At 41.5% G+C, this 12821-nt stretch overlaps 2 protein-coding genes across 7 annotated transcripts in view; one reads left to right on the forward strand and one right to left on the reverse strand.

Annotated features, from left to right (window-relative positions):
• Window positions 1-66: 66 nt before the first annotated feature.
• On the forward strand, window positions 67-10375 carry LOC109416682 (uncharacterized). Its single transcript, XM_019690742.3, has 4 exons — window positions 67-312; window positions 393-581; window positions 10030-10144; window positions 10202-10375. Exons 1-4 carry the CDS (start codon window positions 236-238, stop codon window positions 10364-10366), a joined length of 546 nt encoding a protein of 181 aa, XP_019546287.1. The 5' UTR covers window positions 67-235; the 3' UTR covers window positions 10367-10375.
• Window positions 10364-12821, reverse strand: part of LOC109416493 (hillarin) — a 61264-nt gene continuing 58806 nt past the window's right edge. For all 6 annotated transcript variants that reach the window (XM_062851968.1, XM_029873056.2, XM_062851969.1 and 3 more), the window contains exon 12: window positions 10364-10807. In XM_062851968.1, the coding sequence (XP_062707952.1) occupies window positions 10663-10807 (145 nt within the window). In that variant the 3' untranslated portion in view covers window positions 10364-10662. The remainder of the gene's footprint in view (window positions 10808-12821) is intronic.

A 12821-nucleotide genomic window follows, 5' to 3' on the forward strand; every position in this document is an offset into this window, starting at 1 on the left:
GATAGTTCGTTTGGGTAGGCCTACTCTGCCGCTTGCGGATCCCCTGAAATATTCGTCTACATAGTTTTGTCCAATTTAGTTATGGAGTTGCGCCACTGTGCGCATACAGTCGTGAACGCACTCTTTGTTTTGTTTAGATTTCCCGCTAAACAAAATTTTGAATCCAACGTCGAGCTGTGAGTTCGGTTTTCTGAAACAATACAGTTTTTATTCCGTAATAATTCAATCTTATGCGATGGCCGAAACACCCGATTCCAGCAAATATAAACAACAATTTCTAAAAAAGTACAATGAGTTGGTGGAAAGTATAAAGTAAGTACATAAATTTGCTCCAAGCCGGAATCAATATGTACTGATACAGTAGGTAATTTGTTTTCCCTTCTATCTCAAAGCTCAAAACATTTCGAGGAGTATCAAAGGATTGCGCCAAAGCATCGGGCTTTTGAAATCTTCAAAGCCGGGCTGCTGGAGAACATACTGTCCTACTTCAATAGCATTTGGGATTCGACAAGTACTGATGAGCATCTGAACATTCTAGACTTGCTAAAAGCGGACCCGAAAAATGATTCAGAGAAAAAATGGTAAGTCATTTTAAGGCTTAAGTACCATTAGGGTAACAGACTAATTTCAGACCCCTAGAAGAAACGAATTTAACTGTGAAGGGAGGACCATTTTCCGTTAGAAATATTCGTATTCCGATTTCTAGCTGAAAATTTGGACAGCCGAATCCATACTGGTCTTAAAATTGCATTTAGTTGGACGATTTTTTTTTTCTTCAAAATTTTGTATCGTGAGGTCACAATGAACACCTTAGGGGCCGTCCATATACCACGTGGACAGCTTGGAGGGGGGAGGGGGTTAGCGAAAAGTCCACGCTTGTCCATGGAGAGGGGGGTGGGGATTCGTCAAATGTCCACGTGGACAACATTGACATATAAATTAGGAAACAAAAATCTACAAACGAAACAAATTATGTCGCATTATTGATGAAATTCTCTTCAACAGTTCTTTCATACATTTTATTTTATTATACATTGTCTTTTAGTTGTAAGTTACTTCTTCACGGAAAAAAATCATGGAATTGATTCACAGACGAATTTGTTTTAAATTATCAGAATATCTAATTACTTAGTTTTCTTCACCGAGGAATATTCTGGAGACCATGTGTAGACCAGGAGTGTAGACCATGCAAATGTTGGTGCTTCAGGCAGAAAATTTTCGCGAGGATGAACCAGCTTCGAGCTGAAAGAGCCAATAATAATAATAGAAAATTTTCATTGAAGTCCTGTATGAATTTTTCGAAGTTTCATATCAAATTTTTAAACAACATCGAAGTTTCAAAATACATGTAGGGATTTGCAGGCTTATCTCAAAAACTTTTTTCTGTAGGTTCCTTCAAAATTTGAGATGTTTTTAATGGATATTAAAGTCTAAACCTCAGCAATACAATTAAGTTGCTGTAAATCTTGTTTTTTGTAAGAATCTAAGAAATATAATCTTATCTCAACAAAAATCTAAGATATAAAATTACCTTATCTCAACAAACAATCAGACAATCATAGATTGAACAAACATTATAACATCTTCAACCAGAGGCTGTACAGACTAAACATTAAACAATCGCTAACATTAGGCCATGGACATTACACGAAAAACACCCAATGAAGAATTTTCCGTTTGATGAAAATTTTTCACCATCTGGAGCAAGAATTGAACCCACACTCTCACAAACATTAAGCTCAATTAAAAACAATGTTGAAAACTTGTTGGCATCTATTCTGTGCTACTTGTTTGTATTCTATGCTAAGCTATAGAATATTTGTATTTTATAAAGTTTTCAATTATATTAAAGACATTGTTTACGAAGAAAAAAAAAAAACAATATTAAAAAAAACTTTTCAAAATCACTTTTTTCATATATTTTAGAAATATGATAAAAAACTTTTTTTCTGATGTCCACGTGGTCATTGGGGGAGGGGGGTAGGGGTCTATGAAAAGTCCACGCTTGTCCACGGGGAGGGGGTAAAAAACCATGAATTTTCTGTCCACGTGGTATATGGACGGCCCCTTATAATATTCATATTATGAATTATAATAAAACAAGCGGTGAATGGCGACCTAACGGTACAATTAGTGTGGTCCAAACAAATGATTTTCAAGGTCACACTATCAACCTATAGACCAATGGAATGTTATATGTACGGACACAGATAAAGCACTTTGATTGCATTTAATAGGGTATGTGTGCCATCAGTAATCTCACGTTCCCAAAATCATCCTATTTGAAAACAAGCGATTACGGTACCGATTGATTCCGTTTGTTTTGTTTCCATGCGTACTCACTTCTAACGAAAAATACAAAAATAATAAACAAAACAACGCTTCAATCCTTTGTTTGAAAATGGGAGTCACATCTTCTATATCTATCTATATATATAAAAATGCAGCGGCATACGTGGGACCGCGCATAACTTGCGAACGGAAGGTCCAATTTTGGTCGTCTTAGTTTTGTTCTGTTAGTTATCACCCAAGGAAGGTTTATGAGCCAAAAAACATGAAAAAATTGAGAGTTTTTGAAAATCGATCTTCCATACATTTTGTGACCGGGGACTTGGTCTTGGATAGAAACTTGAAACGTCAAAAAACGCAGTAGGCAAGACAAAGTTTGCCGGGCACAGCTAGTACTTTATAAGGGAACCACTATCCTATTTCTTCCAATGACAGCAAAGATGTATATTATTATTAGTGACTGATGACTGATGCTCAATCTTGAGCTTGCTTCAGCAATTTCTTGTAATTTGTAATTTATTTAGTATAAACGATACCCTGTTGGTATTACAATTTACCGGGTCAAGGATGCGACAATTATTTGATTGTTAAGAATTAGAAAACTAAACGTTACAGAGGTAATGCTGATTTTGCCAGACTGGAAATATCCATTACATACATACCACGGTGTGTTTGTGAAGCAACTTAAAAAAAGCAGGGGACTAACAGGCATCTTCAGTGTGTGAGCGTTGGTGATCTTCTATTTTTAGGCGACAATGGCGCCTGCCACATCAGGTTGCAGGTCAATGTGGAAAAGGGGAAGAAAGTGATGATTGCAATCGTTTGTAACCACAGTAGACCGATATGCTCTCTGCGTCTACACAAATTCATGCGGATGTCGGGAGTGTTGGTGGGATAAGGTTGACAGAGGGTTCACACAATGTTGTGTGGATGCTAAGCGTATGGTGATATAATTGTGTGTTTTATTATTCTGAAGATTATGCGGCACAGTTTGCTTGATTTCGGCTTTATCGACCACGTTCTGATTGACGGACGGCATTTCGCCGACTTTTTCGGCGTCAGGGCCTTTCGTGGTGATGCTCAAACTGTGCCAACAACTTTCCGTCATCAACAATGTACAATACCGTTGATCACTATGGTACAACCTAGAGCGACTGAAGCAACCAGATGTTGCCTCAGCATACGCGCAGAATTTTGAGGCAACTTTGTCAGACGAGAGCGAGCTTAATGTGACATTTTTGAGGACTGCTGGAGTAGTGTAAAACGACGCAGTCGAGAGCACCATCGGGCTCGTGAAAAGAAGTCGCCGAAACGAATGATTCGACGAGGAGAGCGACCGATTTAGGAGAAAAAGAACTTCAATTATTCCTGCATCGAGAAACGACAAGCAAAGAGGTACCATTCCTTTTTCATTGCATGCTGCCAACGGGACGAAAATCAACACCTATGCCAGCAAGTTCATCTCAGTCGACCTCGGACTTCGCCGCCGCTTCACGTGGCGTTTCATCGTTGCTGATATAAGCGGAGCTATCATCGGTGCAGATTTTCTTGCTCACTTCGGCCTGCTGGTGGACTTGAGGCACCGGCAGCTCATCGATGGTACAATCAAACTTCGAACCAGCGGCAGCCTAGTTCCGACTGTCATTCACGGCGTAAAAGCTGTGGATTGTCAGCATCCGTATCACGATCTGTTGAAAGACTATCGTGAAATACTGGTTCCATCATCCATTCGACACGAAGTGAAGCACGATGTAACTCATCATATCGTTACGGCTGGTCCACCAGTTGCTTCGAAGGCTCGTCAAATGCATCCTGAACGAGAAAAAGTGGCACAGGAGGAATTCCAAGCTATGTGCGAAATGGGTATCTGCCGCCCCTCCAGCAGCAGCTGGGCCAGCCCTCTCCACTGCGTACCACAGAAAAACGGGGAATGGCGGTTTGTCGGAGAATAAAGTCACCGTTCCGGACAGGTACCCAGTTCCGCACGTCCACGATCTGCTCAACAGATTTCGAGGTAAGGCAATCTTTCCTACACTCGATTTAGTCAGGGCCTACTACAACATACCAGTTGAGGAATCGGACGTTCCAAAGACAGCAGTCATAACACCGTTTGGATTGTTCGAATTCCTTCGGTTTGATTTGCAACGCAAGTCAAACTTTCCAGCGGTTTATGAATAAGCTTTTCGGAGACTTGCCGTTCGTTGTTGTTTTCATCGACGACATATGCATCGCCTCGTGGAGCCTCGTAGCCGTGCGGTTAGGGTTACCAAGCTTCTAATCGCAACATGCTATGGGGTGAGGGTTCGATTCCCGCTCCGGGCGATGAAACTTCTCGTGAGAATAGTTTCTTCTCCGTATCCACTGGAGCATGATCCGTATGTCCTTTGTCTAGTGTTAAGTTTCATATTCAGTCTGTGCAGCCTTTGGCTGAAGACGGTGTCCGCGTCTTTTTTTTTTTTTTCTTCGGACGAAGAAGAGCACCGCGAGCATTTGCAAATTGTCCTAGAACGTCTCAGGGACAACGGTCTCGTCATTAACGTGTAAAAATGTACATTTTTTGCGTCCAAATAGAATTTCTAGGATATCTTGTTAACAAAGATGGAATTCGACCATTACCGTCACGCGTTGAGACAGTAGTCAATTTCGCTGCACCGACGACGGTCAAAGACCTGCGACGATTCCTCGCGTTGATAAATGTGTACAAACGATTTATTCCGCATGCAGTTGAGCCCCAAGAAGCCCTCCGAAAACTAATTCTAGATAATCGGAAGTACGACTCGAGGAAAGTTGCATGGGACGAAAATACGCAACGATCATTTGAAAGATGCAAACAATGTCTTGCGGAAGCGGTACTTCTGTTCTACCCCGATGCTACGAAGCCACTGGCGTTGATGGTTGATGCTTCTAATTTTGCCGCGGGAGCTGTTCTGCAGCAGTTGATTGACGACGAGTGGAAACCCCTTGGTTTCTTCTCTCAAAAGTTTTCGGCAAATCAACGAAACTACTCTACGTTCGGAAGAGAGCTAACGGCAACTAAGTTGACTGTATGTTACTTCAGACATTTCCTTGAAGGAAGACAGTTCACGATCTTCACCGACCACCTACCGCTCACCTATGCTCTCACTACAGATCCAAGTGGTCGATTGCCTCACGAAGATCGTTATCTCCCCTACATTTCCGAATTTACTACCGACATCCAGCACATTAGTGGCAAAAATAACACAATAGCAGATGCCTTGTCCAGAGTAAATGCAGTTACCGCTGGAGTGGATTTCAGTGCAATTGCCTAGGATCAAACTGATGACCTTCAGTTGAAGAAGTTGCTCTCATCAAACTCTAGCTCACTCAAACTTGAACGCTGTCGTTTTCCAAACGTTTCCATACCTATCTACTGCGATGTTTCGGTTGATAATCGTATCCGTCCTTATCTTCCAGAGCGATATCGATCGGGCATTATGGCACAATTGGGTTTTTAAATTAAGAAAAATGTATTGATTTTTTGATTTTATACGAAAGAGTACCTTTTTCTGAACCACCATGATTTTTTTCAGATTTTTAGAACTTCATTTTGGTACCTAAAATCGATTTCGAAGAGATTTTTCAAAATCACCTTTTGACAGCTGGCCAACTGCTTGACAGCTCCGCCCAGTATACTGTATACAAAATGCGACGAGGGGTGATTCGACAAATCGCTCTCATACAAACTTCAAACTAATTTATAAATAGGTTCCCGGGCACCAAAATTCATGAAAATTTGGATTTCGGCTCAGTTTTGCATGCAGATTCTGAATATTGGATTATCTCAATACCGCTAAAGAAGCCAAATACACGGAATGGCCCATCCAGGAGCGCGTGCCACTAGGCGGCTCGTTACAGACCGGCTCGTCTGGCCATCCATGAACAAAGACATTAACTACTTCGTCAAAACTTGTGAGGAGTGCCAACGTTCAAAAATCAACCGACACACAGTGGCATCACTATCAAGTGTGCCCAAGGCGCGGTTCCGGTATATCCACATTGACCTCGTTGGCCCACTCCAGCCTTCCAAGGGATGTCGCTACCTACTATCATCGATCGTTTCTCACGTTGGCCCGAAGCAATTCCACTCAGCGACATGACGGCTCCGACGGTTGCGATGGCATTGTACTCTGGGTGGATAACGCGTTTCGGCACTCCCGAAACTCTAACAAGCGACCAAGGACGGCGATTTGAATCGGATCTCTTTCGAGAATTAACCAGGTTGCTGGGCGTTCACCATATCCACACGACCGCATACCATCCACAGGCTAATGGCATCGTTGAGCGTTTTCATCGCACACCGCACTTATGTGTACAAACGCAATGGACTGGCACGATCGCTTACCTCTGGTGCTGCTCGGGCTTCGAACAGCATTCCGCGAAGATTTGAAATGCTCAACTGCGGAGCTGGTGTACGGACAAGCCCTCAGAATTCCTGGCGAGTTCTACGATAGACCAGTTGGAAACGTGGACCGCGCGGAAATGTGTAAAATGTTACACCAAACCTTCAGTGATCTGAACGCGCCGAAAGTGTTTGTGCACTCGAAGTTAAAGGAATGCACTCACGTTTTCATTCGTGTCGATTCGGTGAAGAAGCCTCTCCAGCAGCCATACGAAGGACCTTGGACCTTGGACACTGGTTACCCAGTGGGAGTGGTGATTGTCGGATTTGCCGACGATATTACGCTCGAAGTCTACGGTGAAACGATCGAGGAGGTGAAGTTGACTACCGACCACTCGATCAAGGTTGTGGAGGCGTGGATGCGGTCCAGAAAACTGGAGCTGGCTCACCACAAGACAGAGGTGACGGTTGTTAACAACATGCAGTCGGCGCAGCAGACGGAGATCAGTGTAGGAGAGTGCACTATCCTGTCGAAGCGCTCTGTCAAGCACTTGGGCGTGATGATCGACGATAAGCTTACCTTCGGTAGCCACGTCGATTATGCCTGTAAAAGAGCCTCCACAGCTATTGCGGCACTGTCCCGGATGATGTCCAATAGCTCAGCGGTGTACGCCAGTAAGCGCAAGCTTCTGGCTAGTGTTGCTACGTCCATACTTAGGTATGGCGGCCCGGCGTGGGGTACCGCGCTAAGTACTGAATGCTACCGACGGAAGCTGGAAAGTACTTACAGGCTTATGTGTCTGAGGGTTGCAAGCGCGTACCGTACCGTGTCACACGACGCTCTCTGTGTCATTACTGGTATGGTGCCCATCAGCATTCCTATCAGTGAGGATATGGAGTGCTTCGAAATGCGCGGCACAAGAGGCATACGCAAGACTGTCAGGATGGCCTCTATGGTCAAATGGCAGCGCGCGTGGGACAGTTCCACCAAAGGAAGGTGGACCCATAGGTTGATACCGAGGATAGATAGTTGGATTAATAGGCGCCATGGGGAAGTTTCATTCCACTTGACACAGGTCCTTACAGGTCATGGTTGCTTCCGACAGTATCTACACCGTTTCGGGCATGCGGATTCTCCCGAATGCCCAGTGTGCAATGGTTTAGAGGAAACGGCGGAACACGTGTTGTTCGTGTGCCCGCGTTTTCGCACAATGCGTGACCGCATGCTTGCCACATGCGGGGAGGACACAACTCCGGACAACTTGGTCCAGAGAATGTGTAGGGATGAGATTAGCTGGAATGCCGTTTCAACGGCTATCACCCATATCGTCTGGGAGCTACAGAGGAGGTGGCGCGTGGACTCGGAGAATGGCTAGTCCAGATGCAGTACAAGAGGTGGTCCAGGGGTTCGAAGTCGGCTTCGTAGGTCATACCGGTGCCCTGCGGTCGAGATCGACCCTTACAGCGATTAAGTGGCCGCGGAGAGGAAGTCCCGGTAGCGGTGCTGTCGTGGCGTCGGTCTACTGGGTTGGATCTGAGCCCGCGGTTGGAAAGGGGTCCCCGGCAAGGGTCGGGGTAGGTGAGATCCTGCTGTCTGCAACCTACGGGTGCATCTGATAGGGCCTGAAGGGTAGTGATACCCTTCCTTTGCGGGCAGGTCAGATCGGGTTGCACGTGGGCATCAGTTCTTGATGTCCGCTCAGCAGTAGGGCGCGGGCGGGGTTGACCCTGCCCGCCTTCCGAGGACAAAGGGAGTGGCGAGGACCACTCGGGAAACTGGCTAAGCGCCAGCATGCTATCGTGATGGACTCTCCAGAGCGAGTCATCGATGTTCGTTGCTGCTAGGCTACGGCAGCTAACCTTGAGGGTGCGATATGCACTAGCCCCTCTCTGAAGCAATACCTTCTTGGTGGTTCCGGAGAGACGTAGGGTTTGGCGACCATAGGAATGTGTTTTAGTGGGTCGAGGAAAGAGTAGTCCTGGCTTCTACCGGCACTGTAGAAGACGGCCTCATCCCCACACTACCCTAACCTTCCTGTTAGGGTGTCTGATGAGCAGATTTATCCCCCTATGGTTTAGAAGGAAAAAAAAAAGAAAAAAAAATACGAAGGACCTTATGAAGTGCTTCAAAGGAACGAGAAATTCTTCTATGTCTCTGTATCAGGGAAGAAGCAAACCATTTCAATTGACCGCATCAAGCCAGCATTCCTATGTGACAGCAACATCTTGGACCATCCTAAGGAGGACGATCGCACCGTAGTTACACCATCTGGTCACCGCGTCCGGTTCCTGGTGTAACTGGGGGGGCATCTGTGGCGGCGTCTTTCTGTGCCACCCTAACACCGTTGAGAAACCCCTCGAGAAGAAAAAGTCAGTGCAGTGTAGAGCAATAACAAAAACACACGTGAATTCGTTTCGAAAATAAATAAATTTTTTTGCTAAGAATCGCGTAGGGTAGGGCGGGGCAAGATGAGCACCCTAAGGATCACGTTGAGTTTATTGAAAGTTAACACAATTTTTCAAAGTACCTCTCAGTAGTTCTTTTCTATATCATGTTTTCTATCACCCATAAACATGGGAGGGTTCAAAATTCACAATAAGTATAATTTATTTGACTAAACAAAAAAGATGTTTTATGATCAGTTCGAACATGCTACGGGGCAAGACGAGCACCACTACGGGGCAGGAAGAGCAGTTCATTAAAATCACAATATTTTAACAATAAATTGGCCGATTATTAAGTTGCTTATTTTCAGGAATTTACGCAATCAAATAGTTGCAGAGGTTACGGAAACCTATGTCCGCCACTATTGAGTGGATTACAATAATTTCAAAATATTTCCGATATTCCCCTGTTGGGGAATAATGGGTGCTCATCTTGCCCCATTATAGGATAATAACTAAAATTGAATAAATTTTAATGTTTGTTTTTAGAAAATATTTTCTAATGTAAATTAAAATGCTTTATTGCAGTAAGCAAGTAATGTTGGCAGATAACCAGAATTATGGTAAAAATTTGATTCTGACATAAAAACCTTATTTTATTCTGATGATTTCTTATAAGAAAATGCTAAAAATCCATGCTATTGACTAATTTGACGATATTTTTCAATTCGTCCATTATGATGCATCTTTTATCAGGTTTACAAACAGGATGAACATTATTCTAACGGATTATGAAGTTGTTTTGTTCAAAATTCATCATAAAAGTAGTAAAACGGAGGGGTGCTCATCTTGCCCCGTCCTACCCTAGCTTTTTACTCGGTCTCGTATCCGGTTCCCACAAGATCAACATAAGACAAAAAATATATTAAGTTTGAAAATCTACTACAAATAACCCTACAAATGATTATTGATATTCTGTTGAATGATTATTTTAGGCGACCAACTGGAAAAAGTGCTGAGGAACAAGTACGCCCGCTTGTTATAAATAAACTAAAATGGCAAATAAAAATGTACGAAAGGCAAATTCAATTCCACAAGCAACAACTAGAGGTAACACTCGCACTAAAGTGCTGATGTTTATGGTATTTATTTTTATTTTAATTTTAGCGAGCGGTGTCTCAGGTTGAGTTGGGACGTAAGAAATGGGCTGATTTCGTAGAAACGCGAGAATCCTTGAAAGTTGCTCTTACTGGTGAGTTGCAGGATTTCAAAAACATAGAATGCCAAATTATAGCTCTCGATGAAACAATAATAGACGATTTGCAGCGGTGAGTTCAGAAATGTACAGTTTATTCGATAGAGAAATATCCATTCGTCTTGCAGTTTATTTACATCAGTGTGTTTTTGTTTCTATATTAGTGCTGGGCATGATAAGCTATTTACTTGTAAAAATAAATATAATTCTCATTAAACATTACATTAAAATAGATTCATCTTGAAGCGAACATTATTATAAACTATATTTACAAGAACAAATAACAAAGTGATGTAACGAACATAACGATACTGTTCAATAGGTATATCTGCAGAAGCGAGAATTGATTATCAGCAATTTCCAGCAACAGCTGTTAGTTTCTCTTCGAAGAATTTATCAAATATTTGCAACAATGTGTAAGCAGATGTTTCTCGTTTGATGAGTTGTTGTTGTTATTGTTGATAGACCCAACTTCTCGCGTGTAGATATCTAAGCCATACTGGCCCTCTTGAGGAAAGCTGCAATGAAAAATATGAAAACATGTATTAAAACTTTTTAAAGGATTTATCTATATTGTGTTTTGATTTAATTTTTTATGTTCCCTATAATAATTTGATTGATTTGATGAATTTGATACAATTAATCATGACACATCCACAGTTATTACTCCAGGTGGGGTCGGCAGGGTACATTTTTTATTTAAATTCTCGATGTATTAAAAATAGGAAATCAAAACTCTGCTAGATCTACGGCATCTACGGTATACGTTGTATGCCATGAATAATAATAACCGCGTTGAAGCAAGTACGTAAATGACCTTGTACCGACTTTTCGAACCCTCTAAGCAGTGGATAACTGACACTGAGGAAGATTACAAGTGGTAGTCGAAATACGCGTATCTGTCAAAGGATAAGCAACATAGGGCGGAATTAAAAGGTACGAAGACACATTCTACGGGCCCCGTATCATCAATACCAATTTTTCAAAGTTGAGTTATGACACATTTGACATTTTTATCACATTCTACATTACTTTTGCCATCCAAAAATGTATTCGACATGATATTAGTATGACAATAAATATAAATTGAACGACGATTAAGACTAACATTAAAATCGAGATTCTAAGTCATTTAGGCACACTTTTCATCCAAACTGTCGTATTTTAAACACCAACACACTGATTTTTCAAAAGTCTTCCATCATTAGTAGATAAATGTATGTAGATTTTTTAGCATAAAAAGATTTTTAATCGGAAGACTTTACAACTCTGAAATATGGGTGATCATAGTATGGGTTTTTATTGCGTTGTAACGTCACGAAAAATCAACATTTTTAAATTTTATTCAAATACGAAAAACGTTACAAATTTGAAATTTTGTATGCTCTTTGTACTCAAAAAGATCTTTCAAATGAGACTTGAAGAAAGAAAATCGGTTCACGGAAGCCTGAGTTTCACCTGGTTGAAGTTTGCGTTGTAACGTCACGAAAAAAAGTTCGGCGGAAAAGACCAAATCTTTCTGGCTTGGACGACTTCTGAAATGGACAAACGTAGTTCTATATTCAAAAGAGTTTCGTTCTCGTTGTGTATGAGCTCTTTTTCAAGATATCGTTTATAAATTGCGTACCATTGCCCGTTCATAAACTACGTAGACTTTTGAAGGACGGGGGAGATGGTGTGTACTGTGATATTGTAAAATTTTTAAATCGTAACCAAATACCACTCAAATCAAAAATTCCTGTGAAATCAGTGGCCACCAGACGAAACACTGTCGAAATTACAAAGTTATTAAGTTGGTCAAAGACTTACAGTTGATGGATAGTAGGATTCAAAGTTCCACCAACAGGCGGCGCTAGAGAACTTACAAATTTTAAATTTCATACATCTCAGGATCCCTATTACATAGAAATACGAGTTCGTTGGCAAAGTTGTTTGGTAAGTAAAGGACTTGCAGTTGATTTACCAATAGATGCGATTGATTGATTTGTCTTTATTAAAGAGACTTTCAGCCCTTGGCTGGTTCGTCTCTAATCAATAGATGCGAGATTTTGCCACTAGAAGACGTTAGTTTCCATTTTGCAAAAGCAGGAAAGGGATTAGAATTTCTTGAAAAGTATTCTACAAACTGGAACTTTTTTCACTTTGGACATATTGTATTCAAATGAAATAGTAATCAAAGATCAATATATAATTCTTAACATTCAAAATTTAATTTGATTTGATTCACTTATTCCTGAGATATAAGAGTTATAAGAACAACAGTTAAAAATATGATTCGCTCCATCTTTGTGTAGAGCTAACCAATCAAGTCCAAATTTGTAGAAATTACATATAACAAGATGAGGAACTATCAGATTTGAGAATTTTTGAAATATTTCATAAAAACTTGCGGCTTGTTGACTGTGTTTTGGGTAATTATTAAAATTGGCATGCTTTTGAAAATTTGCAACTACCACCACTGTGTGGCAGAAATTAACACCATACGGCCATTAAACTAAAAGTCCTTGATATATCAAACAACTTTAATAAAGC

The sequence above is a fragment of the Aedes albopictus genome, chromosome 2 (assembly GCF_035046485.1).
Source record: "Aedes albopictus strain Foshan chromosome 2, AalbF5, whole genome shotgun sequence".
NCBI lineage: Eukaryota > Metazoa > Arthropoda > Insecta > Diptera > Culicidae > Aedes > Aedes albopictus.

What these genes read in the sequence shown, in the direction of transcription:
- LOC109416682 (XM_019690742.3), top strand. Translation starts at nt 236, where the DNA reads ATGGCCGAAACACCCGATTCCAGCAAATATAAACAACAATTTCTAAAA. An exon ending in GAGTTGGTGGAAAGTATAAA is followed by an intron (nt 313 to 392) that starts GTAAGTACATAA and finishes TCTATCTCAAAG; the next exon opens with CTCAAAACATTTCGAGGAGT. An exon ending in AATGATTCAGAGAAAAAATG is followed by an intron (nt 582 to 10,029) that starts GTAAGTCATTTT and finishes TGATTATTTTAG; the next exon opens with GCGACCAACTGGAAAAAGTG.